General features: G+C 40.1%; 1 protein-coding gene across 1 annotated transcript in view; it reads left to right on the top strand.

The window, feature by feature from the left end:
- Positions 1 to 27,978, top strand: part of PIK3CG (phosphatidylinositol-4,5-bisphosphate 3-kinase catalytic subunit gamma) — a 48,030-nt gene that overhangs the window by 6,248 nt on the left and 13,804 nt on the right. The window contains exons 3-10 of the mRNA XM_008051530.1: positions 1,511 to 1,576; positions 1,687 to 1,912; positions 4,948 to 5,051; positions 8,986 to 9,132; positions 10,988 to 11,078; positions 11,887 to 12,017; positions 13,450 to 13,561; positions 15,437 to 15,594. Of these exons, the coding sequence (XP_008049721.1) occupies positions 1,511 to 1,576; positions 1,687 to 1,912; positions 4,948 to 5,051; positions 8,986 to 9,132; positions 10,988 to 11,078; positions 11,887 to 12,017; positions 13,450 to 13,561; positions 15,437 to 15,594 (1,035 nt within the window). The remainder of the gene's footprint in view (positions 1 to 1,510; positions 1,577 to 1,686; positions 1,913 to 4,947; positions 5,052 to 8,985; positions 9,133 to 10,987; positions 11,079 to 11,886; positions 12,018 to 13,449; positions 13,562 to 15,436; positions 15,595 to 27,978) is intronic.

The following is a 27,978-nucleotide window of genomic DNA, read 5'->3' as shown; positions in this document are numbered from 1 at the left end:
TATTTGGGACATTTTCAGCTATGGCTAAATGACTCATTCCTGATCAAAACAGTCTCCCAGATCTGCAGTGTCTTTACCGAAGTGAAACACGAAGGTCAGAAAAACTCACAACTGGATTAAAAATTTGAAGCATTTCTAAAGTGAGTACTGGTGGCTAAATAATAACATTAGTCACAGCTATAATGGCACCTATTTGACCATACCTATGAAAACCATTTTTGTAAACAGGTGTAATTGAAACATCATGAAGTCATTTTTGATCATTTCCAAATAAGAAAACCAAAGTAAGATTTGTAAAGCCCTAGATATATATAGCATGAGAATGTCTTCTGTTCATTGGGAAAAAAGGATAGACCATTTCATTTCTATTTATAAAGGGAATACTCTGAGATATTTGATTGTAAGCCTCTCTTCATTTTTATATATGATATCCTCTAAATTTATATATGCATTTATAATAATCCAAACAATGTCAGTCTTGTTGCTGTATAATTATGAACTATTTAAAATTTACAGAAAAGTACAAGTAATCATTTAACAAATATCCATGTACCCACCAATATTTAATTATTTTTTGACAATTTTTGAATTCTTTTTCTTCAGTAATAGAACTGTAACCTAAGTCAATATTCTCTTTATTAGGTTGATGGACTGAGCCAGTGCCAGGGGAAAATACAAAGAATTGCAAAAAAAGTAGGTCATAAAACGTTTATTTAGAAAGTAGATCAGAGAGAAAGGGTGAATCCACTTCTCCAAGATTGGAGAGGGGGCTGAATGCCTAAGAAATGTTTGGCAGCAAATGTTCAGGGCACGTGGCTTATAAGGCTTTCTTTAGGGGTGTAGGTAGTACTCTTGGGTGAGGTAACACAGAAGCTGTCGCCATGGTGATAGGTGGTGGTCTTTGTCACATAGGTCCTGAAGGATTGATCACAATAGATTAGGTCAGCTTGGGCCTTTATGGCAGGAAGACAAATACTTTGGATAAGAGGGTAATTAGTACAAAGCACTGAGACCCTGTGAGGCAGCTCAATGACTTGCCAGTGAGATGCCTAAAAGGGAAGCTACAGGGTTTTGGAGATCTTCACATCTAACAAATATTTCTCTCCTTATATGTCTTTTTTGTTGCTGCTATTGTTCTCACCACCTCTCTTCTACTTTATAGATTTGATACAGCCTCTATCCTTCTAATAGAACAAGTGGGCCTTTAATTGGAGCAAATTCCCTCACCACTTGACCTTTAAAGTTATCGACAGCACATGACTTTGCATCAAGAGCTTTGTCCCCTAATCCCAGTTCTGTCATCGGCTGCTCTATGAGCTCAAGCAGATGTTTCATTCTGCTCCTAAGTGCTCTCTAACAGAGAGGACTGGACTTAAGTGGTTGGTAAGATTCTCAGCTCTCTAGCCATAAAGACACACTAAAGTAGAGCACCCGCTTTTCTCCATTTCTTTTTTCTGGATTCACTAATGTGGAATGCAATCCTACAAATTCCAATGTGTTCTTCCTTTAGGCAGTGAAATTTGAACCATACCATGATAGTGCCCTTGCCAGATTTCTACTGAAGCGCGGTTTAAGAGTAAGTACTTCCACTTTGATAAGACTGTGAAATTTTAAGTTGACAAGAATTGACTGATAGACCTAAAGCATTAGTCATAATAATTTCAACCTTCTTGTACCCACCCTCAGAACAAAAGAATTGGTCACTTCTTGTTCTGGTTCTTGAGAAGTGAGATAGCCCAGTCTAGACACTATCAGCAGAGATTCGCCGTGATCCTGGAAGCCTATCTGAGGGGCTGTGGCACAGCCATGCTGCATGACTTTACCGAGCAAGTCCAAGTAATCGAGATGTTACAGAAAGTCACCCTAGATATTAAGTCACTGTCTGTTGAAAAGTATGACGTCAGTTCCCAAGGTACAGTGGCTATATTTTCTTGGTTCTCTTTCTAAATGCTTTCATCTCCAAAGGCCACTGTCCCTATAATTCTTCTTGCTGGAAGCCAAGTTGCATCTTCCTGAAGCCAGAAAGGACACATTTTTTGAGTCTTCTGTCTTCATGGAGTAAGCAAATTTAAACTTGTCCTTTTACAAGTTAATAATTTAAATATATACTTCTATATTCTTGATGATGTTATGATAATAAATATTAAACTCTGAAAAATTAAAAAGCATTATACGGTATAAAATGTATTTTTTAAGAACAGTTGCGCACACACATAATTATACATTTGTTATTTCCAAATATTTACCTTTTTCTCCACATCCTTGAATATGTGCAGATAGTCTTCAAGTGTATAGTTTTTTAAAGTAATGAATTACTAAGAGATATTTTAAGTTTTTTGCATTTCTTCATATATATCTATGAGGGGGACCCTAAAAAACCCAGAATTTATTTATAAAAAGTTGTGTATTTATTCTTACATGTTTAAACTTCAGTCACCTTCAGTGTACTCTCCATTTGATGCAATACACCTACCCAGATGCTTTTCCCACTGCTTAAAACAGTTTTTGAACTCATCGATTTTGTTGCCTTTAGTGCTTCTGCTGTTTTTTGTTTTACCTCTTCCATACTGGCAAAACATTTCCCTTTGAGGACTTTTTTCTTTTCTTTTTTTTTTTTAAGAGTAAAAGCAAAGAGCAGATTTAGTAAAAGGACAGAGGGAGTACACTCCAAAGAGAGGAATAGGCCCGAGCTGGAGTAGCTCAAAAGTAGCAAGTTAAACAAAGCCAGGACCTTATATATCCTTCACTTTTGCAAAGTTTGCAAAAACAAAACATTTGATAAACGTCTCTGGGGTTAAATGTACTTTCCGGGGAGGGGTAACATTTTAGGTTACTGCATATGTCTCTGCCTGCCATTCCATAATCTTAATTGTATGTATGAGATGCAGGCCCTGTGCATTAGCCTTAACTAGCTGTTTTGCATGGAGAGGCTACAGAGAGTTCAATGAAGTCCCTGCTGTGAATGTGCCACACCTGGGGTGTAAGTTTTAGGGCCTTCTTATCTTGTCCCAGAAAGGGATGGCCTTTGAGGACTTTTTCATCTGGGGAAACAGCAACAAAAAAATCACTGGAGATGAGACTGGATGAATAGGGAGGGTAGGGCACGGGGGTCATACCATTTTTTGGTCCAAAACTGCTGAACGTTCAATGAGGTGTGGGCAAGTGTGCTTATATATCACCATCATGAAAAGGACAAATGCATTGAATCTCCAAAAAAATGCACTGAAGCCAAATGCAGCCCCTCACAACAACACTAGCTGGTACACTGATGCCAGCGGGTTCCTAGAACACTTACCTAGTGGGGGAAGCCTGTAATACAAGGGACCTGCCCTCCAAAAGATAATTTCAGGTTTTTTTGGTTGCCCTCACATATCTCAGAGAAATATATATGGATACATCCATATCCATGGGTTCTGCATTTATAAATTCAACTAACTGCAGGTTTTAAAATTGTAATTGTATTGAACATGTACAGACCTTTTTTCTTGTTTTTATTCCCTAAGCAATATGGTATAACAGATATACTTATAACATTTACTTTGCAATAGGTATTATGAGTAGTCCAGAGATGGTTTAAAGTATATGGGAGAAAGTGCATAGGTTATATGCAAATACTACCCCATTTTATATCAGGGACTTAAGCATTCATGGATTTTGGTATCTGAAGGAGGTCCTGGAAACCAATCCCTCATGGATACCAAGGGATGACTGTATGTATGTTGTATATAACCTTTATACATATATGCACACCCTACCTCCTCTCTGAAGCCATTTCCAATATCATCTTATCCCTACCCTAAGAAATCCTGCCCCTGCCCTAGGAAAATTAATCACTCCTTCTCTGTAGTCCCATACCTTTTGATTGATACTACATTAAATTACAGTCATTAAATATCTTTCTGGCTATGTAAAACTGTATGAACCTTGAAGATAGTGGGTATCTCTTTTTCATTTTTATATACGTAGAACTAACACTAAGGCTAATTATATAAATGCTTGCTCATATACTCAGCAAGTATCTTAAACTTCTGAATATTTTAGATTTCTGTTCTTTTCCGTGCACCAATAATGCTCTCTGCTAAAAATGATAACAGTAATAATCATCTTTTATTTTAAGAAAGGGAAACATTTGTACTGACCTCCACTCTATCTGTTATCCAGAGAGTAATATTTTTTTTTAAATCAGAGTTTCACTCTGTTGCCCAGGCTGCATGCAGTGGCATATATTCCTGGCTTACTGCAGCCTCAAACTCCTGGGCTCAAGTAGTCCTCCAACCTCAACCTCCAGAGTAGCTTGTACTACAGGCACCCACCACCATGCCCAGTTAATTTTTTTTTCTTTTAAGAGCTGAGGTTGCTATGTTGCCTGGGCTAGTCTTAAATACCCGAGCTCAAACATTCTTTTGTTCTCAGCTTCCCAAAGTGCTAGGATTACAGGTATGAGCCACCATGTATGTATTTGACCTTTAGAATTTTGGGCTGTCACAACCATCTCTACACAACCTAACTTCCTCTTTTGAAAAGAATACACAGAACCCCAACCGAATTTCATTTATTATTGTCTTCAAATGTTTGTTCCCCAAATCAGATTATAGTTAAAAGTTTCACATGCTAAAAAGAAAGCTACAATATTAATTCCTTAGCATTACTCTCAAAACATCTTCTCACCTGATTGTATTGGTGTCTGTGTACCATCCCTCTTATAGTCACATATTTCTGTCCCCGTTGTTGTGTGTGGCCATGATTACATTGCTCATAGTAAGCCTGATATCTTGCCACCTCAAGTGGTTAGTCCCTCAAAGGCAGGGCCCTACCTCCTTTTCTCCTACTCCACATCAGAACAAATATATAGAATTCTGTAAATAAGTATGCTCTCAGGAAATATTATAGTTAATATTCATAATTTTTTGAACTCACATATTTCTTGTGTACTTTTGATAATTACAGTTATTTCACAACTTAAACAAAAGCTTGAAAACCTGCAGAATTCTAATCTTCCCCAAAGCTTTAGAGTTCCATATGATCCTGGACTGAAAGCAGGAGCACTGGTGGTAGGTATCACTTGGATGTCTTTATGCAGTCTTTTGTCTTTTAGCTCTCTAGAGCCTAGTACTTAAAAGTTAATAATTACAAAGAGGGAAACTGGAGAATCTGTGGATGGGCTTCTGTCAGACCCTTGTCTGATCACTGGCTACTGAAAAGCTCAACACCAGATAATTGACCTTCCATATTGTTTTAAGTCAGTTTATTGTGTATCCTTGACATACAATAAAATTTGGCCACTTGACATGTGTATACAATCGTATAACTACCACCACAATCAAGATATAATTTTGCCTTTTCTAGAATTTTGTTAAGCAGAATCATATAGTATATAGTTTTATATATGGATTCTTTTACTTTGCACAATGCTGTTAAGATTCATTCATGTTATGTGTATCAGTAATTTGTTCCTTTTTATGACTGAGTAGAATTCCCTTGTATGAATATACCACAACTTGTTTACCAATCATTTCTGGAGTAAATATTTAGCAGTGGTGTAGTTGTGTCAGATGGTAAATGTATATTTAGTTTTAAAAGATACTGACAAACTGTTTTCTCAGGTGGATGTACCATTTAAATTCCCACAAGCAATGTACAATGTACCCCAAAACATCAAAATTTATAAAAAGTTGTATATTTATTCTTCCATGTTTAAACCTCGGTTACCTTCAAAGTACTCTCCATTTGATGCAATACACCTATTGAGATGCTTTTTCCACTGCTCAAAGCTATTTTTGAACTCATCTATTTTGATGCCTTTTCATGCTTCTGCTGTTTTTGTTTCACCTCTTCCACATCAGTAGAATGTTTCCCTTGGAGGACTTTTTTCAACCAAGGAAACAAACCAAAAAAAAAAAATGGCTTAGGGCAAGATCGGAAGAATAGGGAGAGTGGGGCATGGAGTCATGCCGTTTGGGGCCAAAAACTGCTGAACACTCAGCACGGTGTGGGTAGGTGCACTTGTAAATCACTCATCATGAAAAGAATCTCAAAAAAAACCCCACTGAAACTGAATGCAGCCTCTCACAACAGTGCTAGCTGGTACACTGATGCTGATGAGTTCCTAGAACACTTAGCTAGTGGGGTCGGCCTGTACTACAAGGGGCCTGCCTTCCAAAAAATAATTCCAGGATTTTGTATGTGAGTTCCATTTGCTTCACATCTTAGCCAACACTTGTTCCTATCAGTCTTTTTAACCTTAGCAATTCAGATGAGTGTGATGTGGCATCTCACTTGTTTTTATTTGCATTTCCCTAATGATGTTGAGCATCTTTTCATGTGTTTATTTTCCATTAGAGGATCTTTGGAAAATTTTCTGCTCATATCATTCACCCATGTTTTAAGTGAATTGCCTTCTTATTTTTGAGAGTAATATGAACTGGATACAAATCCTTTACCAGGTATACATTTTATAAATATTTTCTCCCAGTCTGTGGCTTGCCTTTTTTTATTTTTTAGAAGTGTCTTTCAGCTGGGCTTAGTGGCTCAATCTGTAATTCAAGCACTTCGGGAGGCCAAGGTGAATGGATTGCCTGAGCCCACAACTTGGCGAGACCTTATCTCTACAATAAATCAAAAATTAGCCAGGCATGGTAGCACAGCCTGTAGTTCCGGCTACTTAGAAGTCTGAGGCAGAAGGATCACTGAAGCCCAGCAGGTTGAGGCTGCGGTGGCTAGGAACATGCTGCTGCACTCCAGTATGGGTGACAGAGTGAGACTCCAACTAGAAAAAAAAAAAAATGTCTTTCAAAGAACAGAAGGTGTTAATCTTGATTAAGATCATTTTATAACTTTTTTCTTTTATACTCTGTGCTTTTAGTGTTTTCTCTAAGAAATCTTTGTCTAATCTAGTGTGTCAATCTGGGGAAATATTTGGCAATGTCTGGAGACATTTTTGACTATTATAACTGAGAGAAAGCTACTGGTGTCTAGTTGGTAGAGGCCAGGAATGCTGCTAACCACCCTACAAGATACAGGATAGTCCCCATAACAAATTTTTCAGCCCAAAATGTCACCAATGCCAAGGTTAAGAAATCCTGGCCCAAATCAATGTGACAAATATTTTTTTCCCCAAAGGTTTATGATTTTTAACTCTTATATTCAAGTCTGTGATCCAGTTTGAGTTAATTTTTGTATATGGTTTGAAGGAGTGGTCAGAGTTCATTTTTTAATGTGAATATCCAGATTTTTTAGTACCCTTTGTGGAAAAGTCTATTATTTTCCTGTTAAATTACCTTGACATCTTTGTCAAATATCAATAGACCATATATGTATGGGTATGTACTTATATCTCTATTCTGTTTCATTGATCTAAATGCCTTTCTTTACATCAGCACCAATACCACACACTCTTGATTACACACAAATAACAAACCACTTACACATGAAGCAGTATACGGAAATTAACCCCCCTCACATCCTTTGTACTATTTTTGTTATGCTTTTAACTTCTACATATGCTATGAGCACCACAATACGTTATTATTTTTACTTATACTACAAGTTTGATGACAATAAATTCTTTCATCTTTTGTTTATCTGAAGAACTCTTTTCTGCCTTTATTTATAAAAAATACTTTCCCTAAATATAGACTGTTTTTTTCTTTTAGTAGCATTTTATTCTGACTTGCATATTTTCTGATGATAAGTCTACGTCATTCCTATCTTCGATTTTCTGTACATGATATATGTTTTTCCCCCCAGGCTGTTTTTAAGATTTTCTTTTATCACTGGTGTTCAGCAGTTTGATTTGGGTGTGCCTTGGTATGGTTTCCTTTACATTTAGTCTGCTAGGGTTTATTGAGCTGCTTGGATTTGTGAGTTTATAGTCTGTCAAACTTGGAGAATTTTCAGCCAATATTTTTTCTGTCCCTTCTTTTCTCTCCTCTCTTTCTGAGACTTCAGTTACAGTATTTTAGACCACTAGACCATGGCTCAGTCTGAATCCCTTTTCTCTATGTTGTAGCCTAGAAACAGCCCCTAGCTCTAAATTGGGGCTGCTGTAGTTCTCACTTCATTTGTCTTTCTTTACTCAGGGGACAGTCCTATGCTGCCTGTATAATGTCTGAAATGAATTGTTTCATATACTTTGTCTAGTTTTCTAGTTGTTTATGGTGGAATGGCAACTCCTGTAGCAGTTAAACCTCATGGAAAGAAGGGAAAGTTTCTCCCTTGCATGTTTAATTTTATACACATTTACCAGCAAACTAGCACGATAGCAAAAGCACACACTATCCACTGTCCGTCATTTAGAAGTAGATAGGAATTAAACTGATTTTGCTTTCTTTTAAAGACTGCATCAGTTTTGATCCATGATGAATTCATCTTTGGTTAAAACTCCAAAGTTTTTAATTTTTAAGTGAGTGACTGCTAAACCCTATTTTCCCTACCTGGAATTTATGTAGATACATGAGGGGTTTGTTTTGGGGATTGGGGGTTGTATCTAAGTGTCAGATTTTCCATTTATTTCTGTTCAGTTTTGTCTTGTTAGATGTAGATTCTGCAATAATAGGATTTTAGACATTGTGGTAGCATTAGAATTTGTTTTTCTAATAAAATCCTAGGGGGACAACAGATACATAAACAAATAATCTTGAAGTTGCTCTCTAAGGTTAATGGGATGTGGGCGTACCAGAGTTCTGTGGAAGTAGGGTGTGGGGAGAATGGAATCTGCCACACCTCTCCGGTACCTATGCAGACTCTTGTGGTTCCTTGGGATACAGTTTGAGAACCACTGATTTAAGTGTTGTAAATTTGCTTTCATGTAGCATTTTCAAATTTGGTGAGAAAACCTTCTGTACTTTTCCCCAAACATTGAAAATCATTTTCCAACTAGGATTTTTTCCTGGTTGTTTATAGTTATGCTTTGCAGGAGAATTTGTGTTCCACCATGTATATTCATTATTCATTACATGTTGGAAACATCTGACTGCTTCCTTACAGATTGAAAAATGTAAAGTGATGGCCTCTAAGAAAAAGCCCCTATGGCTTGAGTTTAAATGTTCTGACACTACAGCCCTATCAAATGAAACAATTGGAATTATCTTTAAACATGGTGATGATCTGCGCCAAGACATGCTTATTTTACAGGTATGCTAATGTTAAGGATTTGTTTTCAATTATCTGAAAAAAGAGTTCTATATCAGACCTAAAACACGTTTTCTGCTGATTCTGTTCCCATTCTCTCCTTTCACATGACGCACAGTGGTCAGGCATTACATAATAGAGAACTTTCACTTGGGAAACATAGCTGTGGACCAGTGGATATGTGGTCTAATGTGCATCACAATTCTGTCCAAGATACATATCCAACATTTCCAAGTGGCCAGATACACATCCCTCACCTAACCTCTTTTTTATGCACCCTATTCCAAGCTTGATAACACAGAAAATAGTCATATTTACCCCCAGGACCTACTTGATTCATCTTCACAGACATGTCTGCACACCCATAGGCAGTCTTCTTAGATTCATTTCCTCTGACACACATACACAAATCCCAGTGAATGATTTGATGGGAAGGAGAGAGACGAACAGGTGGGTGACTGGAGAAGTCACGCAGGTAAGTGATAGGAGTGAACTGTTATTAGAGCAGAAGTGAGTGGGGAATGTATCAGTGCTCATTATTTTCATATTTTCTAACATTTCTGAATAGACATTAGCTTCACAAATCTGTAAAGTAATATTCTCCAGATTCTAGTTGTTCAGCATTGTGGAGACAACAGCTTCTAATACTTAATATGGTTTACTTAAAATGGACAGGCCACATTGATTTAAAGGTAGCCGATTTAAAATTGATCATGTTAGCCAGGCTCTGTGGCTCAGCCTGTAATCCTGCGCCTTTGGGAGGCTGAGGTGAGTGGATTGCCTGAGCCCGCGGGTTCGAGACTCGCCTGGGCAGGGAGACCTCATCTCTACAATAAGTCAAAAAATCAGCCGGGCGTGGTAGCGCATGCCTGTAATTCCGGCTACTCGGAAGGCTGAGGCGGAAGGATCGCCGGAGCCCAGCATGTCGAGGCTGCGGTGGCCGGGAGCGGCCACTGCACTCCAGTCTTGGCGACAGAGTGAGACTCCGACTCAAAAAAAAAAAATTTTTTTTAATAAATAAATAAATAAAATTGATCATGTTTTCAATTCTCTGTAAGTTTCTGTTTTTACTTATTTATAATATGAAAACAGTAAAACCCTTGCTTTGTTTTTATTTCAAAAATGGTATATGTATTGTTCAGGAAGTATTTTAGAAAAAAAAGGAAATTCTTCAAACCTTTGGGAAGTTTATTACATTTTGAATATGTCTGTAGAATCTTTCGAATTGTTTGAAGATGGACACTTAAACCCAAAAATCACTCTGTTGGTCCTCTCATTTTGAGAGAAAGTGTGCCCTTTCCCTTTATGTACTTTGCTTTATTGTGAGGCACATGGTTTGGCAGCTAAGGGCAAGTTGTTTAAGCTCATTAAGCTTTTGTTCCTTCTCCTGCAGATTGGGAATAATAATTGTATTCACACTGTAGGGTGATGCAAGGATCACACTTTAAGCAGCCCTCAGTAAGTGTTCACTGTCACTATCATTGTTGTTGCTGCTTTGGTTGTAGCCTTAAAGTGGTAAATATATGATAGGATGTTAGAATTTTTTGGTAAAATGCACATAATTAGAGTGGAACAAACAGAGCTAATGAACCATAGTTCAATCCTACCCCAGAAGGAATTAATTTATCCTCTTCCCTAGGGTGCATACATTTCAGGGACTAAAATTAACAGACTCACAAAGAAGGATCACTTCAGAGTACAGGTTGATCAATAAAAGTACAGTTGTTAATTACATATTTTACATTTACTTTCATATTTTGTATTACTAGATAATATTGCTGTTTCTTTAAGGGAGAAGAAAAAGATATCAAGTAAATGTGTATCTATGATAGAAACATTTCTGTGTTTTGATGCCCAGATTCTACGAATCATGGAATCCATTTGGGAGACTGAGTCTTTGGATCTCTGCCTCCTGCCATATGGTTGCATTTCAACTGGTGACAAAATAGGTATGTGATTACCACAGGAGATATCAGGAGATGACTATACCCACTCAGCTGGTTTTAAAATATTATAATTGCTCCAGTGTAGGCATTTAATACCCAAAAAATCATAATTCTATTCTATTATAAAAAGTTTCCAAGCTGGAGAAAGTGACTTTCAATTTAATATGGATATGTTGAAAATACATGAATGCGTGATTCAAATCCTTATGACTATACATGGAAATGATTTTAGTAAAAACTTGTTCCCACCCTCTTTCCTTCCCCACCTCTAAACTTTAGCTTGTTTCATTACACATTAAACTTTTCTCTTACAAATAACATTTAAAAATAGATGGAAAAATCCATCACTTATTTTTATATTCCAGAATTCACATTCCCAAAGCTATTACTCTACTCTTCGGTACTTTTATAGACGTTCAACATTAGTTTCAGTCAAACATCTGTTTATTCAAGCTTCTGATTTGAGAATTGTACAAAGCCATTTACATTTGACCCTGTAATTTTAAAAAGGAAAAGGCACAGATTGCCATGTGAGGAAGGATATGCTCAACACATAAATGCTTTTATTTATTACTTTTCAAAACCAACCCTTTCCTCTTGTCATTTGGGGATATTGAAAGCATTTCTCACACAGTTTCCATGTCCTTCTCTTTTTCTTTCACTTTCTCCTGAGAAAACCAACAGCGTGGACTTGGAAAATAGCCCTCAGGTTGGAAAAAAAACAAGCCCCACTCAACCATAACCTTTCATCCTGTGGGTCAGGCATTGGGTCCTAATTTCCATCAAACTCTGTGTGTGCATCCTCACATAGGAATGATTGAGATCGTGAAAGATGCCACAACAATTGCCAAAATTCAGCAAAGCACGGTGGGCAACACGGGTGCATTTAAAGACGAAGTCCTGAATCACTGGCTCAAAGAAAAGTCCCCTATCGAAGAAAAGGTGAGCTTATGCTTTTCTCCAGTCTAAAGTCTCCTTACAAGTTGTCATTTATGTAGCAATAGTGCTTTCAGCTTTTCAAAGAATCTGCCAACGTCTCTCCCCCTGATATATTGATGAAGTCCTTTTACTCATTAAATAATGGGGCTTTAAAGTACTTTCCCATGGTGATAGCATATCTGTGTGAAACAGAGGCGCTCTGTTCAGGACTCCCTGAGCATTTGCTTCTCTTTTGATTATCAGGCATGCTTTGCCTAAAATTTGGTTCTGTAAAATAATCTGTTAGCACTTTTTATGGCTATCTATTTTTGTTGTTCAGCAGAAAAATTGAGTTACCATGTACAAATTATTTTCTACCTAGGAGACACAACAAACATAATAAAGTAATTTTTTTTTTCTTTCCTGAGTTAGGATTTCACTGTGTCTCCCAGGCTGGAGTGCAGTGGCACATTCATGGCTCACCACAGCCTTGATCTTCTGGGTTCAAGGATCTTTCCTCCTCAACCTCTTGAGTAGCTGGGACTACAGACGTATGCCACCAGCACCCAGCCATTTTTAAATTATTTATAGAGACAAGGTCTCATTATGTTGTCCAGGCTGGTCTCGAACTTCTGGGCTTAATCCTCTCACCTTGGCCTCCCAAAGTGCTGGGATTAGGGGTGTGAGCCATCACACTCAGCCAAAAAGTTTTTATTTTTTGTAGAAATGTCTCACTATGTTGCCTAGGCTGGTCTCAAACTCCTGACCTGAAGTAATCCTCTCACCTCAGTCTCCCAAAGTGCTGCGATTACAGGCGTCAGCTACCACACCTAGCCCCAATAAAGTAATTTATAATTTACTATCCATTCTAATCTAAATGGTAAATCACAGGTGCTGCAAATGTTAGTTCTGCCATCCCTCCAAAGTGCATATGCTGCATCCTTCCCAAGCTGTGTGGTTAGTCTGTTTGGCTGTCGTGTAAAGTTCTGCTGTACAGGATTAGCACTTCTCATTTGCATGGTTAGCAGCCTTTTGGGGAGAAAATATAATTAGTAGCACTTATTAATCTGTTATTCATGTGGATGTGTGAACCCATGCATCCTCTAAGTGGGCATAAGCAAAACATATGTTCACAAATGAAGGAGAAATTATGATGGGTTTTGTATAGCTATTGGCAAGTGATGCCTGGAGAGGAAGCAAGCCCTTTGGTTAAATTACTGTTACCTTTTGACTCTTGTTTCCTCCTCACACTGTTATGATTTGCTGAATCTTCATCAAAAATATAAGCAGAGTGATGAGAAAGTTGGCACTTAACAGATATAACACTAGTGAAATCAGGCACAGCCGACTTGCTCTACGAAAATGGTTTCCAGAACAGTGTCTTGGAAATCATTTGTAGATTCATGCTGCTTTTTGTAGTTAGAAGGCAACTAATATTCAGATGCATTTTAATTAGTTTCAGGCAGCAGTGGAGAGATTTGTTTATTCCTGTGCAGGCTACTGTGTGGCAACCTTTGTTCTTGGAATAGGCGACAGACACAATGACAATATTATGATCACAGAGACAGGTGAGTTTATTTATTGCAGCATAATGTTTTTGTTGGGATAAAAATATACATAACATAAAGTTTATCAGTGTAACTGCAATTAATTTACCACTGAGCAGTAAGTCTACCGTTCATTGGCATTAAGTACATTCACATTGTTGTACAGCTATCACCACCATTCATCTCCAGAAATTTTTCATTTTCCCCAGCTGAAACTGTACCCATTAAATACCAATTTCCCATTCCCCTCCTCTTTCCAGAACAGAGTAACTTTTAAATGGCGTTCAAGACTGGAACACATATTTAGAAGTCCTTATTGTCTAGGCACACTGATGCTGCAGTCACCTTAGATAGACCACCCACCTTGAGGACCGAGGTGTGAGTAAGGGAAGAAGAGGCAGGAAATGAGACCCAAGGTGAAGTTAGAGAGACAGCTAGAGAACTAAGAGAGGATCATAGCCCAGAAGCTGGTGGAGGTGAGAGAGATCACCAGTGTCAGATGTTACAGAGGTGCAACGGAAAGAACTCATAGATCTACTTAATTTGAAATTCTTTGCCTTCCTAACACACGCCGCTTCAGTGGTTCACTATCCACTCTGTTTGGTCAGTAATTATCACTACATCGTGAGATTTTTCTCTGTGAATGTGGACCATTTTAAGAGCAGAGTCAGGAAAAACCAGATGGTGACAAATTGCTTACTTCCTGTAAGAATTAAGAGATAATGCATTTATGGACAATAGACATGATAAAGGACTAAATGAGAAGAGGTGACTGTGGTGGTGATGGTGTTAGTATTAGAAATTGACCCAAAAGAGACTCTAAATTATTTATTTCTGTTGTGCTACTCAAAAGTAGAAAGCGAATGTTCCTCCCACAAGCAGAGTGAAACATCAGTCTTTCCTGAGTTACTTAAAGAATGTAAGAGTGTCTTAGGCATAATGATGACATATTGGCCAGAGAGTTTTTTTGTTTTTGTTTTGTTTTGTTTTTTGAGTTGGAGTCTCACTCCGTTGCCCAGGCTAGAGTGCAGTGGCATGCTCATGGCCACTCCAGCATTGACCTGCTGGGCTCAGGAGTTCCTTCCACCTAAGCCTTCCAAGTACCTGGAACTACAGGCACACGCTACCACGCCTGGCTAATTTTTTATTTATTGTAGAGATGAGGTCTCGCCAAGTTTCCTGGGCTGGTCTCGAACCTGCAGGCTCAGGCAATCTACTCACCTCGGCCTCCCAAAGTGCTGGGATTACAGACTGAGGCACTGAGCCCAGCCAGTCAGAGAATTTTGATTTATGTTTCTAAGAATAATTTTGAGACAAGAATTTTTTTTTTTTTTTTTTGAGTCAGAGTCTCACTCTGTCACCTAGTCTGGAGTGCAATAGTATGCTCACAGCCACTGCAGCCTCGACCTTCTGGGTTCAGGCGATCCTTCCACTTTGGTCTTTCAAGTAACTGGAACCACAGGCATGTGCCACCATGCCTGGATAATTTTTTGGTTTATTGGAGAGAAGAGGTCTTGCCAAGTTGCCCAGGCTGGTCTCGAACCTCTGGGCTCAGGCAGTCCTCTCATCTTGGCCTCCCAAAGTGCTTGGATTACAGGTGTGAGCTACCACTCCTAGCCTGAGATAATAATTTTTTAATGGCATTTGGCTGTCCTCTAAAGAACACCAGAAGAATATCAAAAACATACTTGGTTCAAAGAATGTTTTATGGCTCCTACTTTTACACACCTGCTAAGACAAAAAAAATTATAAGCTGACAAAACACTGTAAAACATGCTCTCGCACCCAAAATAGCTCATTATTAGACAACTTTTAAAAAATTTCAAGAAAAACAATCTAAGTGATATTATAAGTGCTTATGCTACTGTAATGATGTTAGACATTTTCCCTCTTAAGGAAACCTATTCCATATTGACTTTGGGCACATTCTTGGGAATTACAAAAGTTTCCTGGGCATTAATAAAGAGAGAGTACCATTTGTGCTAACCCCAGACTTCCTCTTTGTGATGGGAACCTCTGGAAAGAAGACAAGCCCACACTTCCAGAAATTTCAGGTAAGTCACCTCCCTCTTTATCACCTGCTGAGAACACCACCCAAGCAGATGGTGCCTGCAGCACTCTGCCGCCCTCCCTCACCTCTCCTCTGCTGGGAGGCCTAGCCTCCACCCCCAACCCCTTTTGGCATGACCAACCCTACTTCTTCCCTGTCACTGATTTTCCACTCATTCCTTCCCCAAGCACAAACAGCATTTCTCAGTTCTTTCCACCTAACACCAAGCAGAAATAACAGTATTTCATAAGCAGTGGGACAGGCAAACTTGGCACACCAGGATGGCACTGACACCTGGTGAGCAGTTTAGCTGTTGGATATTTATCTACTTAAGACGTTGACTAGAAGAGCCAAATTTTGCACATATTTTTCAGGATTCTCATAAGATTGTAAGCTTTTCTTGATTTTTACTATAGGTGCATATTTATCACATTATTAACACAGGGCATTCTTGTTGCGCCACCTACACTTATCTCATTTTGTCAAGCAAGGTCTCTTCTGTCATTTGAAATCTTGTTGGCTTGACCACAGGTTCAGCCAAAAGTTCTGGCTTCTCCTGCTTGCCTGTAAACAAGCTCCCACGTGAGTCTACCCATCTCCCTGGGAGAAGGCAGAGTCCACCTGCTTTTCATTCCTTTCTGGTCTAATCCAGGTCTTACTGTTAAATATTTCAAAACTCAACAAAATTTTACACTTGCAAATTTAATAACTGTCAATGAATACAAGAAGAGTTGTAACTACTACTGTAATACACTGGTTTTATAGCAATACAAATACAGAACAGAAAGATGAAGAGTGATTACTTTATATGTATGCCTTGGGTTCCCTTTAGATAGCCACCCCCCTTAGTACGTCTTAAACGTAGTTTTCTTTGCACTCCACATCTCAGAAACACGTCCTTTTCCTGAGTCTCTTCTTGAGTCCAAGTTTACCCTTGGGAGATGACATGGGCCTTGAAGTTCATTGGAACAGGAACTAGGATGCATTGTTTTGAAACCTGTCTGTTCTTGTTTGTTCTCCTGGCTGATTTTCGGTTTGGTGGTTACAAGACTTGCCCTCCCACAGTTCCAGTGGTGTTGTCAGAGAAACTGAGATCTCTGTGGCCAGATGGTCGTAGGATTTTTAGTGTGTGTTTTTCTGCATAAACTCAATTGAGTTTCAGACTGTTTCCAGGGACCTGACACATTTCAGTCCTGTTTTTCTTTAAAGTTAAAAAATCACATATTTTGACAATTTCCTGGAAGAGGAAAATGGTTCCAAAAAAAACCCTGGAGGAATTTCACCATTTATGGGGGGGAAAACACTCAGTTCTCCTCTCCTCTCAGTGGGGGTCATCTGACTAGCCTCAGACAAACACAGCCACAATAAACTGCGGCTTCAAGAATCAGACAAACACAAGGACTTGGCCTCGCTAATAGGCTCTTCTTTTTGCCAGTGATTTTTCCTAGAACAACTGCCCATCTGTCCTGTTGCTGACGACATTCTCATAGACCCCCACAGCGCTCATGTCACCCCGTCAAATTCCAGCAGTACTTCCCTTTAGCTTTCCTTGCTGTTGTTATTGTTTTTCAGTTTCAAAATAGTCTTTCATGAAAAAGTGTGTGGTGTGGGGAGGCTGAGGAGAGGTTGCCTCCGCCTACAGTCAACTTCCAAAGCAGCAAATCTTTGCAGTGTGGCTTTGCACAACCCAGCCCCAGATCTAGAACATTTCTTGATCCTGTGTGACCAAAGCTTGTTTCTTAAGCTATTGAAACCTCTTTCACTAAAGCAGTGTGCTCCACTGCAAGCACACCCTTGTAAATTTGTTGCACTCATTTGTATCTATGTTTCCAAGTTCTGCCATACATGCTAAGTGCCCAGGAATCCATGTCCATTGAACCTTAAGCACAGATACAGCATAGCACGTGGTTGAAAGGGTGGGCTTTGGTGGAGACAAACTTGAATCTGAATCCTGATCCTGCTACTAAATAGCTACCTATGTAATGAAAATGACTCATCCTTTCACAGCCTCAGTTGCTTCATCTGTAAAGTGGGAACAATAGAACCTTTCCTCCCGCTGTTTTTCTAGGAATATTTAAATGAAAGACACAGACGGCTGTCTTAGCCCTGTGCCTAGAACACAGCAGAGACTCAATAAACAGCAGCCATAATTGTTGTAGCCATTGCAGTGGATCTTCAAACTTTGAAAATTTTAAAGTTGAGAAACCATTTTTGAAGTGAGATCTCAGGTAATATATAAAAACATGACAAAGCAGCAGCATGCTCTAGTTAAAGGATGAGTGGAGTCCCCACTGTGCCTGTTCTGCCCCCCCTCCCCGTCCCCCCACCTCACTCACAACAGGAAAAAACCTGAACATCACAGCTTTAAATTATGTATATGCAGACTTTCAACGTTTCCAGCTTGACAAAGATGGGCTGCAAGTTTCCTTATCCTTTGGCTCTGACCTTGTGACAATTTTTTTTCTTTTCCATACTGCTAAGCTTCCAGAAAGATTTTCTGTTTCTCAGTTTTTATGTTTCCTTTTTGAACTGAAGTTCTTCAAGATCAGGGACCATATCTCTAAAGTCTCTAAATGGTGTCTTAGAATCCTGTATAATAAAGCTGCCATTTTTAGGCAAGCAGGGAAATGTATACATTTGCATTTTGAATTAAAGGCGTCCTCATTTCCAGTGAATCGCTAATTTTGAATTGATAAAGTTAATTAATACATGCTGCATATTTGAATAGCCTGTTGGGAAGGGTGGAGAAAACTTGACCCACTTTTGGTTAAGGATGAGACAAGTCTTCTCCACAGAGAATTAAAAACAAACCAGGCTAGTGGCCTGAGCGTGGAGTAAGGGACTGACAGAAGGTTCTTTTTCGTACCAGCTCTCCTTCCTGGGGCAGCTAGCTTAGCATCTAGAAAGAGGGAGAGTTCAGGAAAAAGCTAAAATTAGAGACACAAAACCAAAGTCACCCTCTGAACCCACGAGTGTCTATTAGCCTTTGCAGCAACATCTCACACACCGGGTGCTAAACAGGTATATTTCATTGATGGCAATTTTGATAAATTCCCCTTAGAAGAATCTCACCCTTGCTGGAGAGAGAAGAAAGAAAACAGTGTTTTTACCCATTGGTAATTTATTTTAGAACGCTTTATTTTAAATTCTAGTTAGTGGTTATAGAACATGTATAACACACAAATATATTTATATCATTGGCAAATGAAATTTGGCTTCCCATTTTGTATGAGAATGTGTTGAGTTTTACAAATTTTAAAGTAATAAATGCTGTTAATTAAAAACAAGAGTCGCAAAATATTAAAAATATCAGAAGATATCAAAAACTCCTTATCCTGCTTTCCCAAGACGTTTTGACATTTTTGTATTTTTTCTTCATTCGATTAAGCATTTTGTCTTTTAGAAGATGTAAATTGATCAGAATCTGCTTATAAACTACTATCTTAATTCAAATTGAGAAAGGCTCATTATCTTCCACGTGATGGTGCTTTGTCACTTAGAATAAAATCTGTGTATCCAAGCCTGGCCTGCAAGGCCTTATGTGAGGAAGCCCCGTTCCCTCCATCCTCACCCCACAGCACCTGCCTCTCAGGCTCACTGGGCTCACTGGTCCCTGTAGCCTTCCTCCATGTCTTCCACCATCCCAGCTGCCAGATGCTCAGGCCTTTTTCCTGAAGTGCCCTTTGCTGCCCTTTCATCTCAGCTTAAATGTCGTTCCTCGGAGCAGTCTTCAAAGTGTGGTCTCCTCCTGTTATTCTGCCACCACCCCCTGTCTTTTTCCTTCACTGCATCTATCACAGCATACAACTATTTGTATGCTTTGCTGTTTGTCACTCCCTTTCTCGACATGTGTTCTGTGGCCGGCACGAGGGTGCTCAGCCACAGGAAGCACTCGGCAGGAGGTGGAGGGGCAACTCCTGAATAGGGGAGGAGCTGGATCAGGCTGGATAACCTAGGGTGTCTTCCTTCCCTGTCAAACATAGTATTCTGCGAGTGTATGAACTAATACTCGGGCACAGATTGACAAACCACCATCACAAAGGTTGCTCATTTGCTTAATCACAAACTATGTAACATCCATACATCGGATGAGGAGCTACACCTAACTGTGGAATCTAATGTTTTATTAAATAATACGAATATGTGAGTGTCAGATGGTGTATATTCACATCTTTGTGGAGATTTCCTTACTGACATAAATATTACATATTTTTCCCCCATCAGAGCAATAACCTATGCCAAGAAAACAGAGCATGGAGCATATATATACGTAGTGTACCTTCAGTACCGGTCAATTTTCAAGGAGCATGAACAGCTTGTTCTTTTATTAACAAACATTTTGAAGATGTTCTTTGCACACAGTAGGCACTAAACCAATGTGTGTCAAATGAAGTCCAAAGTCATCAGGGCAGCCAGATAAACATGTTCACAAATATCTATTCAAAGCAGGTATTTTGAGGAGTATCTTTAAAAGACACTTGCCCCTAGATGTCACTCTTCAGAAGCGTTTTATAGGAGAATAGTCCAGAGCCCATTCACTGGTATTTTAATCTAGGATGACTGTGGAAGTTTCCCTGCCAGTTTTATCAAGCCCTGCTCTGTTTCCAGTTACGCAGTCTCATCCCCAGGCCAGAGTATAACCAGGCCTCCATCCTGTAGGCTCAGTCCCTTGCCCAGTCTCTGTGCAGCATCTTGACTCAGGAAGTTTTTAAGAACCTTTATTCAACCAGAGTCCATCTCTACTGTGGTCTGGCTCTACCCTTGGACCCCAAGTTTTTTGTTTTTTTAGTTTCTTTGAGTCAGAGTCTTACTCTGCTGCCCAGGCTGGAGTGTAGTGGCACACTCACAGCCAGCGCAGCCTCAACCTGCAGGGCTCTGGCAATCCTTGCACCTCAGCCTTCCAAGTAGCTGGAACCACAGGCGTGCACCACCATGCCCGGCTAATTTTTCTTGATTTATTATAAAGATGAGGTCTCACCAAGTTGTCCAAGCTGGTCTCAAACCCCTGGACTGAGGCAATCCTCTCACCTCCGCCTCCTAAAATGCTGAGATTAACAGGCATGAGCCACCGCGCCCGGCCCCAAGTTGTTTTAACAGCGTCTGCCTCAGTTCCTTCACCAGGGCCTCTACTTGTTAACCTACCTCTAGGACTCAGGCCTTGCCCCCTCCTATCATTTGCCCTGCTAGAGACTCTCCCTAAGCCCAGCCACAGGGCATAGAGACCTTACCATCTGGCACTCTTCTGAGGACTGCGGCCACCTCAGAATGACTCCCCATCACTATTCTCTACCTCCCCTTCCTTTGTGCAGTAACCCTCATGCTTGTCTACACCCATAACTATCTATACCTGCAACCTGCCAGGCCGGACTTTCTCAGCCTCCTGCCCCATCATGCTGCAGTCACCAAGCCCTGTGCATCATATTCAAGATAGGACATTAATTCAGCACACAAAGCCGGGCTCGGTGGCTCAACCTGTAATCCCGCACCTTGGGAGGCTGAGGTGAGTGGATTGCCTGAGCCCGTGGGTTTGAGACCTGCCTGGGCAACTTGGCGAGACCTCATCTCTACAATAAATCAAAAAATTAGCCGGGTGTGGTAGTGCGCGCCTGTAGTTCCAGCTACTTGGAAGGCTGAGGCAGAAGGATCGCCGGAGCCCAGCAGGTCGAGGCTGCGGTGGCCAGGAGCAGCCACTGCACTCCAGTCTGGGCGACAGAGTGAGACTCCAACTCAAAAAAATAATAATAATAATTCAGCACACACTAAGTACCTTCTGTGTTTTAGGCACAAAGAAGAGTCCGGTGCTGCCTTTGGCAAGGCAAGATAACTTCCCAGTTTAGTCCCTTTTAAATACAGTTGTTCCCTAATTCATCCTGATTTTGAAGAATCTTACCCATCTGGTCTCAGTGGCTCAGCCTGTAATCCCAGCACTTTGGGAGGCCGAGGCAAGTAGATTGCCTGAGCTCATGGATTCGAGCCCAGCCCGGGCAACTTGCGAGGCCTTGTCTCTACAATAAATTTTTAAAAAATTAACTGGGTGTGGTGGTGCATGCCTGTAGTTCTGGCTACTTGGAAGGCTGGGGTGGAAGGATCACCTGAGCACAGTAGGGGACGCTGGGGTGTCTGAGGTCTGAGTGTACCACGGCACTCCAGCCTAGGCAACAGTGTGAGACTCCAACTCAAAAAAAAAAAGAATCTTACCCAAGATTGAACTTGACTTGTATACATTGAGTATTCACCCATCATATACTGGGGGTGCCATTTGTATACACATTTTTAGTATGACATTTGCCCAAAAGATGGTGTTAATTAAATGAATGCTAGCATCACATGACAGGCAGAGCAGTCCAAGAAAATGGCAGAAGCACAGTTGAGTGACCATCATCCTACACATTGCTACCTACTGTAATTTAATTCAACTTTGAAAAGTAATACCTAGACAACATCTCTTAAAACATGTCTACATTTTTTTTTGGCGCCCCCTGTATATGCAGATTATCTACAGTGTGTCAGACATTGTGCTGGACTTAGGCGAGACAGCACAGAGGCCCAGCCCCAGAGTGCAGCAAGAGTGATGCACAGCATTGTGCTAAGAGTGTCAACAGTTGTTTGCAGAGGGAACAATTAATCCTGCCCAAGAAGATAGAAAAAAGCTATTCAAAGAAGGAAGCATATTTTTCAGGCCTTATGGGATGAATTCACTTTCATTTTGCTGAGGTAGGAAGGGGAAGAAACACCCAGGCAGAAAGAACAGCAGGAGCCAGTATATGAAGTTATGAAAGTACACACGATCAGTATTTAGGAACAAGAAGTACAGTGCCTGGTATGGAAGGCACATAGGTACATATGGAGTGTGTAGTGGAATTTGAGTCAAGAAAGGAAAGTTGGGTCCAACTTGAAGCACTGCATGGACTGGATTAGAGGGATAGAGAGTAAAGCAAAGCAAAAGTCATTTGGAGCTCATTTGCTTAATCATAAATTACAGTAATTAAGGTCTGTTATAGGCCATGCAGAGATGACTGGTTCATCTCTCATACTGCCCATAATGTACTACGCTGATCAAGGCGTCCCTCTTGGGATTTGCAACCCAGCCCACTAACTAGGTCAGACCCAGCCTCCTCTATCCCAGTGGGAAAATTTTCAGCACTTCATTATCCCTCCCTGTTATCCTTTGGAAGATGCCTCAGAGAAGGGTCTAGCATCAGCCATTTATAGGAGTTCGAGTACATTGGTGTGACATCTCCCCCAGGTGCAGACCTGTGGTGGTGTCAAACTGTTAGAACTTGTTTAGGATTGTCAGATTTAATCACTATTCTGGAAAAGATATGAATCTAAGACTGGAGAGATGGTCTTGGATCAGGCTCATGTGCTAATCTACCATCATGCAGAGTGACTCAGTACCTAAGACATTAGACTCCTGTTACTTTTATTATTTTATTTTATTTTTATTTCTTGAGACAGCCTCACTCTGTCACCCAGGCTGGAGCGTACAATCCCGGCTTACCACAGCCTTGACCTCCTGAGCTCATGATCCTTCCGCCTCAGCCTCCAGAGTAGTGAGTCTCCCCACTCAGCCCCTCCAGAGTGTTTGGATTATAGGCATGAGCCACCACTCCCCACCTCCTGTTACTGTTAAACACTAACTAACAGAGAATAACCTTTCAACTGGCATAATTCTCTCAATATTTAGTTTCTTTTAGAGAATTGTTTTGTCTACTATATCATATTATCAAGGACATTGTTCATAACATTACAAAGCATACTCTCTGTAAAGATCTTCTTGTGAAATTTCTACTGGTCTTAGTTTCTAGAAAAACTGTGCTTCTCCTAAAAATAAACCTTCTGATGGAGTAATCAGCTAGAGTTCCCTTTTGGCTAGAGGTATATTTGAAGACTACCTGTAGCAAGTACAGTTCTGCATCACTTAATGAAGGAGAAACATGCTGAGAAGTGCATCCTTAGGTGATTTCATCATTGTGTGAACATGACAGAGTGTACTTACACACACCTAGATGGGATAGCCTACTACACACCTAGGCCATATGGGCCAGGTGACAATCCTGTACAATATATTACCGTACAGAATACTGTAGGCCATTGTTACACATGATAAGCAGTTGTGTATCTAGATATGCCTAAACATAGAAAAGGTACAGTAAAAACTCAGTATAATATTCTTATAAGACCATCATGGTATATGCAGTTCATAGTTGACCAAAACGTCAATATGTGCTACATGACTGTATATAGGATTTGCTATGTGTTTTCTTTCTTTCTTTCTTTCTCTTTTTTTGTTTTTTTTTTTTGAGTTGGAGTCTCACTCTGTCGCCCAGGCTAGAGTGCAGTGGCATGCTCACAGCCACCATAGCCTCAAGCTGCTGGGCTCACGCGATCCTTCCACCTCAGCCTTCCAAGTAGCTGTAACTATGGGCACACGCCACCTTGCCCAGCTAATTTTTTTTTTTATTATTTATTGTAGAAATGAGGCCTCACCAAGTTGCCCAGGCTGGCCTCAAACTGGTGGGCTCAGGCAATCCTCTCACCTCAGCCTCCCAAAATGCCTGGGATTATAGGCGTAAGCCACTGCACCTGACATGTTAGGTGTTTTCAATTCATTTCTTTCCCTAACCCACTGTAGATTGTTTCTTTTATTTCCTCCCCCCCCCCCCCCCCACTTCTAACTAATGTTCTTTTGACTTTTGTATCTCCAGATAGCCTATCTTAAATCCTTTTTGGAACAAGGCTGGGAGATTTAAGCCTGTCTTAAATCCTTTTTGGAACAAGACTGGGAGATAAATACACACATTGCTGCATACAGGCTTTTCAGAATTTTGACTAAAGTAGAGCAGCTTAATTGTAGCCTTTAAGTCTCTAATGAACTTCTAGCCAAATATTTGAGAAGACAGAGCTAGTCTGAGAACCATTTTTAAGACCTTAAAGATAAGAATGCTAATTCAAACTCAACAAATGCATGACCAAATTACCAGACATACTCTACTCTCTGATTTACCAGAAAGTACTTCTTCATGCATTGTTCGGTCTGCTGATCAGTGACCACCTCTGTTTTGCCAAAAGAACTCAGAAAAACATTGGCCAGCCAGTGCATTGACTTTATAAAAAATAAAATCCTCTGCCTTCGACCAAAGTATTTTTCTCCACTATCTCCTTCCTCTAGTAGACAGAGGCAACATTGCTGTTTAGGGAAAGTAAATGAGGTATCACTTCATTTCTAGATGAAAATGGAGAATTTTGATTTTAAGAAGGAAGTATTCCATATGACCTCAGACAGTCTACAATAGCCACATCTCATCAGTGGTGAATAAATTAGTAGATGGTGTATAGAAGTAGTTTGTTTTCAATTTAGTGAACTGATAGTTGGGCCAGTTAGAAAATCAAGTAAAAGTTTGAACCCTGCGATGGTAATGAATTCCTTTATTCCAAAGACTTATGGGGGTGGTAACTTTGTAAAAACAATTCTTTCGTTTGATACTAGATGCTATAATTAAGGCATTTGAATCAACAATGAAATTAAGAGCAGATGTACTGCGTAGGCTCAGTCTATTTCTTTGCTACTAATGGAGAGTGTTCTAGCTGATGACATTAATAATAATGTCATGTTCCCCACATTTACACTCACTAACAAGTACATTAAACCAGGTCCTCAGAATAAAGTTTATTTCTGACCCTTCTCTAATCAAATAATACATAGCCTTCAACAGGCAGCTGAGAAGGAGAAGATGAGGATGTTTGAGGTCAATGACAGGCAGCTCTGGCAGAAGGGAAAATTCTGTTACCATAGCCAGTAACTTCTGCGTTCTGTGTTTTCCCTTGAACTCCACAAGCCACATCCTCAGAGTCCTTCAACCATAGGATTCTAGGCCAAGGCTGCATAGTCAGCATACTCTCACAGCCCCTGTGGCTCAGTGCAGATAGCAGAAATGAAGCTTCAGGGGCTTGAGTGGGTAGGGCAAGTGCTCTGCTATGTCCCCCATGGCAAGGGAACCACCTGCAGATGTAGCCAGCACTCCCTGTGTGTTTATCCCACTACTTCCAATCCCCCTCTCCTTTATTTTTTGAAAGCAGGATTTATTGACAGGACAGAAAAGCATCTACAGTGTGAGGTGACCCAAAGGGGCTACCCACCAATCCCTTTCTTATAGTATTGTGGCAAATGTTCAGGGTCTGTTTGGATGGGCAGCACAATTGGTTCCATGTTTGTGCTATTGTGAATAGCATGCACGTGCAGATATCTTTTGTAGAATGATTTGAGTTCCTCTGGGTATATTCCCTGTAGAGGGATGGCTGGGTCATATGGAAGGTCAATGTCTAGTTCTTTTTGAAAATGCCACTGTTTTCCAATGAGGTTTCACTAGTTTGCATTCCCACCAGCAGTATAGAAGCATTCTTTTTTCTCCGCATCCACGCCAACATCTGCTGTTGTTTGTTTTATTAATGATGGCCATTCTTACAAGGGTTAGATGGTATCTCATTGTGGTTTTGATATGCATTTCTCTGATGATTAGTGAGACTGAGCACTTTTTCATGTGTCTGTTGGCTGCCCATATATCTTCTTCAGGGAATGATATATCTATTCATGGCTTTTGCCCACTTTTTAATGGGACTGTTTTTTTTCTTTTCAGCACGTTTGAGTTCCTTGTAGATCCTGGATGTTAGGCCTTTTTCAGATATACAGTTGGAAAATATTTTTCCTCATTCTGTGGGCTGTCTCCCCACTCTCTTGATGGTTTCTTTTGCCTTGCAGAAGCTTTTCAGTTTGATGAGGTCCCACTTGTCCATCTTATCTCTTATGGGCACTTTGGGTTTTGATCAGGAATCAGTTGCCAGTTCCAATTTCCTTAAGAGTGTCTCCTGCATTTTCTAAGGTTCTTATAGTTTGAGGGTTGATGTTTGGATCTTTAATCCATTTAGAGTTGATTTTTGTGTATGTTGATAGGTAGGGTTCTACGAAATCCATATGTTATTCCTGTTTCAATCTTCTGCATGTGGTCAGCCAGTTTTTCCAGCACCATTTATTGAATAGGTTTTCCTCTCCCCAGTGGTTGTTGGTGGAGACTTTGTCGAACATGAGTTGGTTGAGAAATTAAGGTTTTGGTTCTGGGATCCATTGTCTATATGCCTGTTCTTATACCACTACCAGGCCATTTTGATTATTGTAGACTTATAATAAAGTTTAAAGTCTGGAAGTATAATACCTCCTGCTTTATTTCTTTTGCTGAGGATTGTTTTGGCTATTTGTGGTTGTTTATGTTACCATATGAATTTCTGTATTGTCATTTCCAGGTCTGAGAAGAATGATGTTAATAATTTAATGGGTATTGCGTTGAATCTGTAGATTGCCTCTGGTAGATGGACATCTTAACAGTATTGGTTCTTCTTCTCTGTGAGCATGGAATGTTTTTTCATTTGTTTATGTCTTCTTGGATTTCTTTGAGCAGTATTGTTTTCACTGTAAAGGTCTTTCACTTCTCTGGTTAGGAAGATGCCGAGGTATTTCATTTTTTTTGTGGCTATTGTGAATGGGATTGTGCTTTTTATTTGGTTCTCTCCTCCTGCTTGTTGTTGGTGTATAAGAATGCAACTGTCAGCCGGGCTTGGTAGCTCAGCCTGTAATCCCGTGCCTTTGGGAGGCTGAGGTGAGTGGATTGCCTGAGCCCACGGGTTCGAGACCCACCTGGGCAGCAAGACCTCATCTCTACAATAAATCAAAAAATCAGCTGGACGTGGTAGCGCGCACCTATAATTCCAGCTACTTGGAAGGCTGAGGCGGAAGGATCGCCGGAGCCCAGCAGGTCGAGGCTGCAGTGGCCGCTCCCGGGCGACAGAGTGAGACTCCAACTCAAAAAAAAAAAAAAAAGAATGCAACTGTCTTTTGCACATTTATTTTGTTCCCTGAGACTTTGACAAAGGCCTTTATCAGTGGAAGCAGTTTTTTGACAGATTCCCTTGGGTTCTCAAGGTGTAGGATCATATCGTCAGCAAAGAGGTATAATTTATCTTCCTGTTTTCCTATTCGAATGCCCCTGATTTCCTTCTCTTGTCTAATTGCTCTAGCTAGAACTTGCAGCATAATGTTGAACAAGCGGAGTGACAGTGGGCAGACTTGTCTTTTTCCAGTTTTCAAGGGAAGTTTTCCAGTTTCTGTCCATTTAGCAATATGCTAGCTGTGGCTTTATCATAGACGGTGCTTAATATTTTGAGGTATGTTCCTTCTATGCCTAGGTGTTTGAAGGCTTTTATCAAGAAGGGATGCTGGATTTTATTAAAAGCTTTTTCTGCATCTAATGATATAATCATACAGTTCTTGTTTTTACATCTGTGTACTTAATTACATTTATGGTCTTGCAAATGTTGAACCAGCCCTGAATCCTAA

Source organism: Carlito syrichta, unplaced genomic scaffold (genome assembly GCF_000164805.1).
Source record: "Carlito syrichta isolate Samal-C Ts95f unplaced genomic scaffold, Tarsius_syrichta-2.0.1 Scaffold187360, whole genome shotgun sequence".
NCBI lineage: Eukaryota > Metazoa > Chordata > Mammalia > Primates > Tarsiidae > Carlito > Carlito syrichta.
Note: the sequence above shows the minus strand (reverse complement) of the source record. Positions and strands in the feature narration are given on the sequence as shown.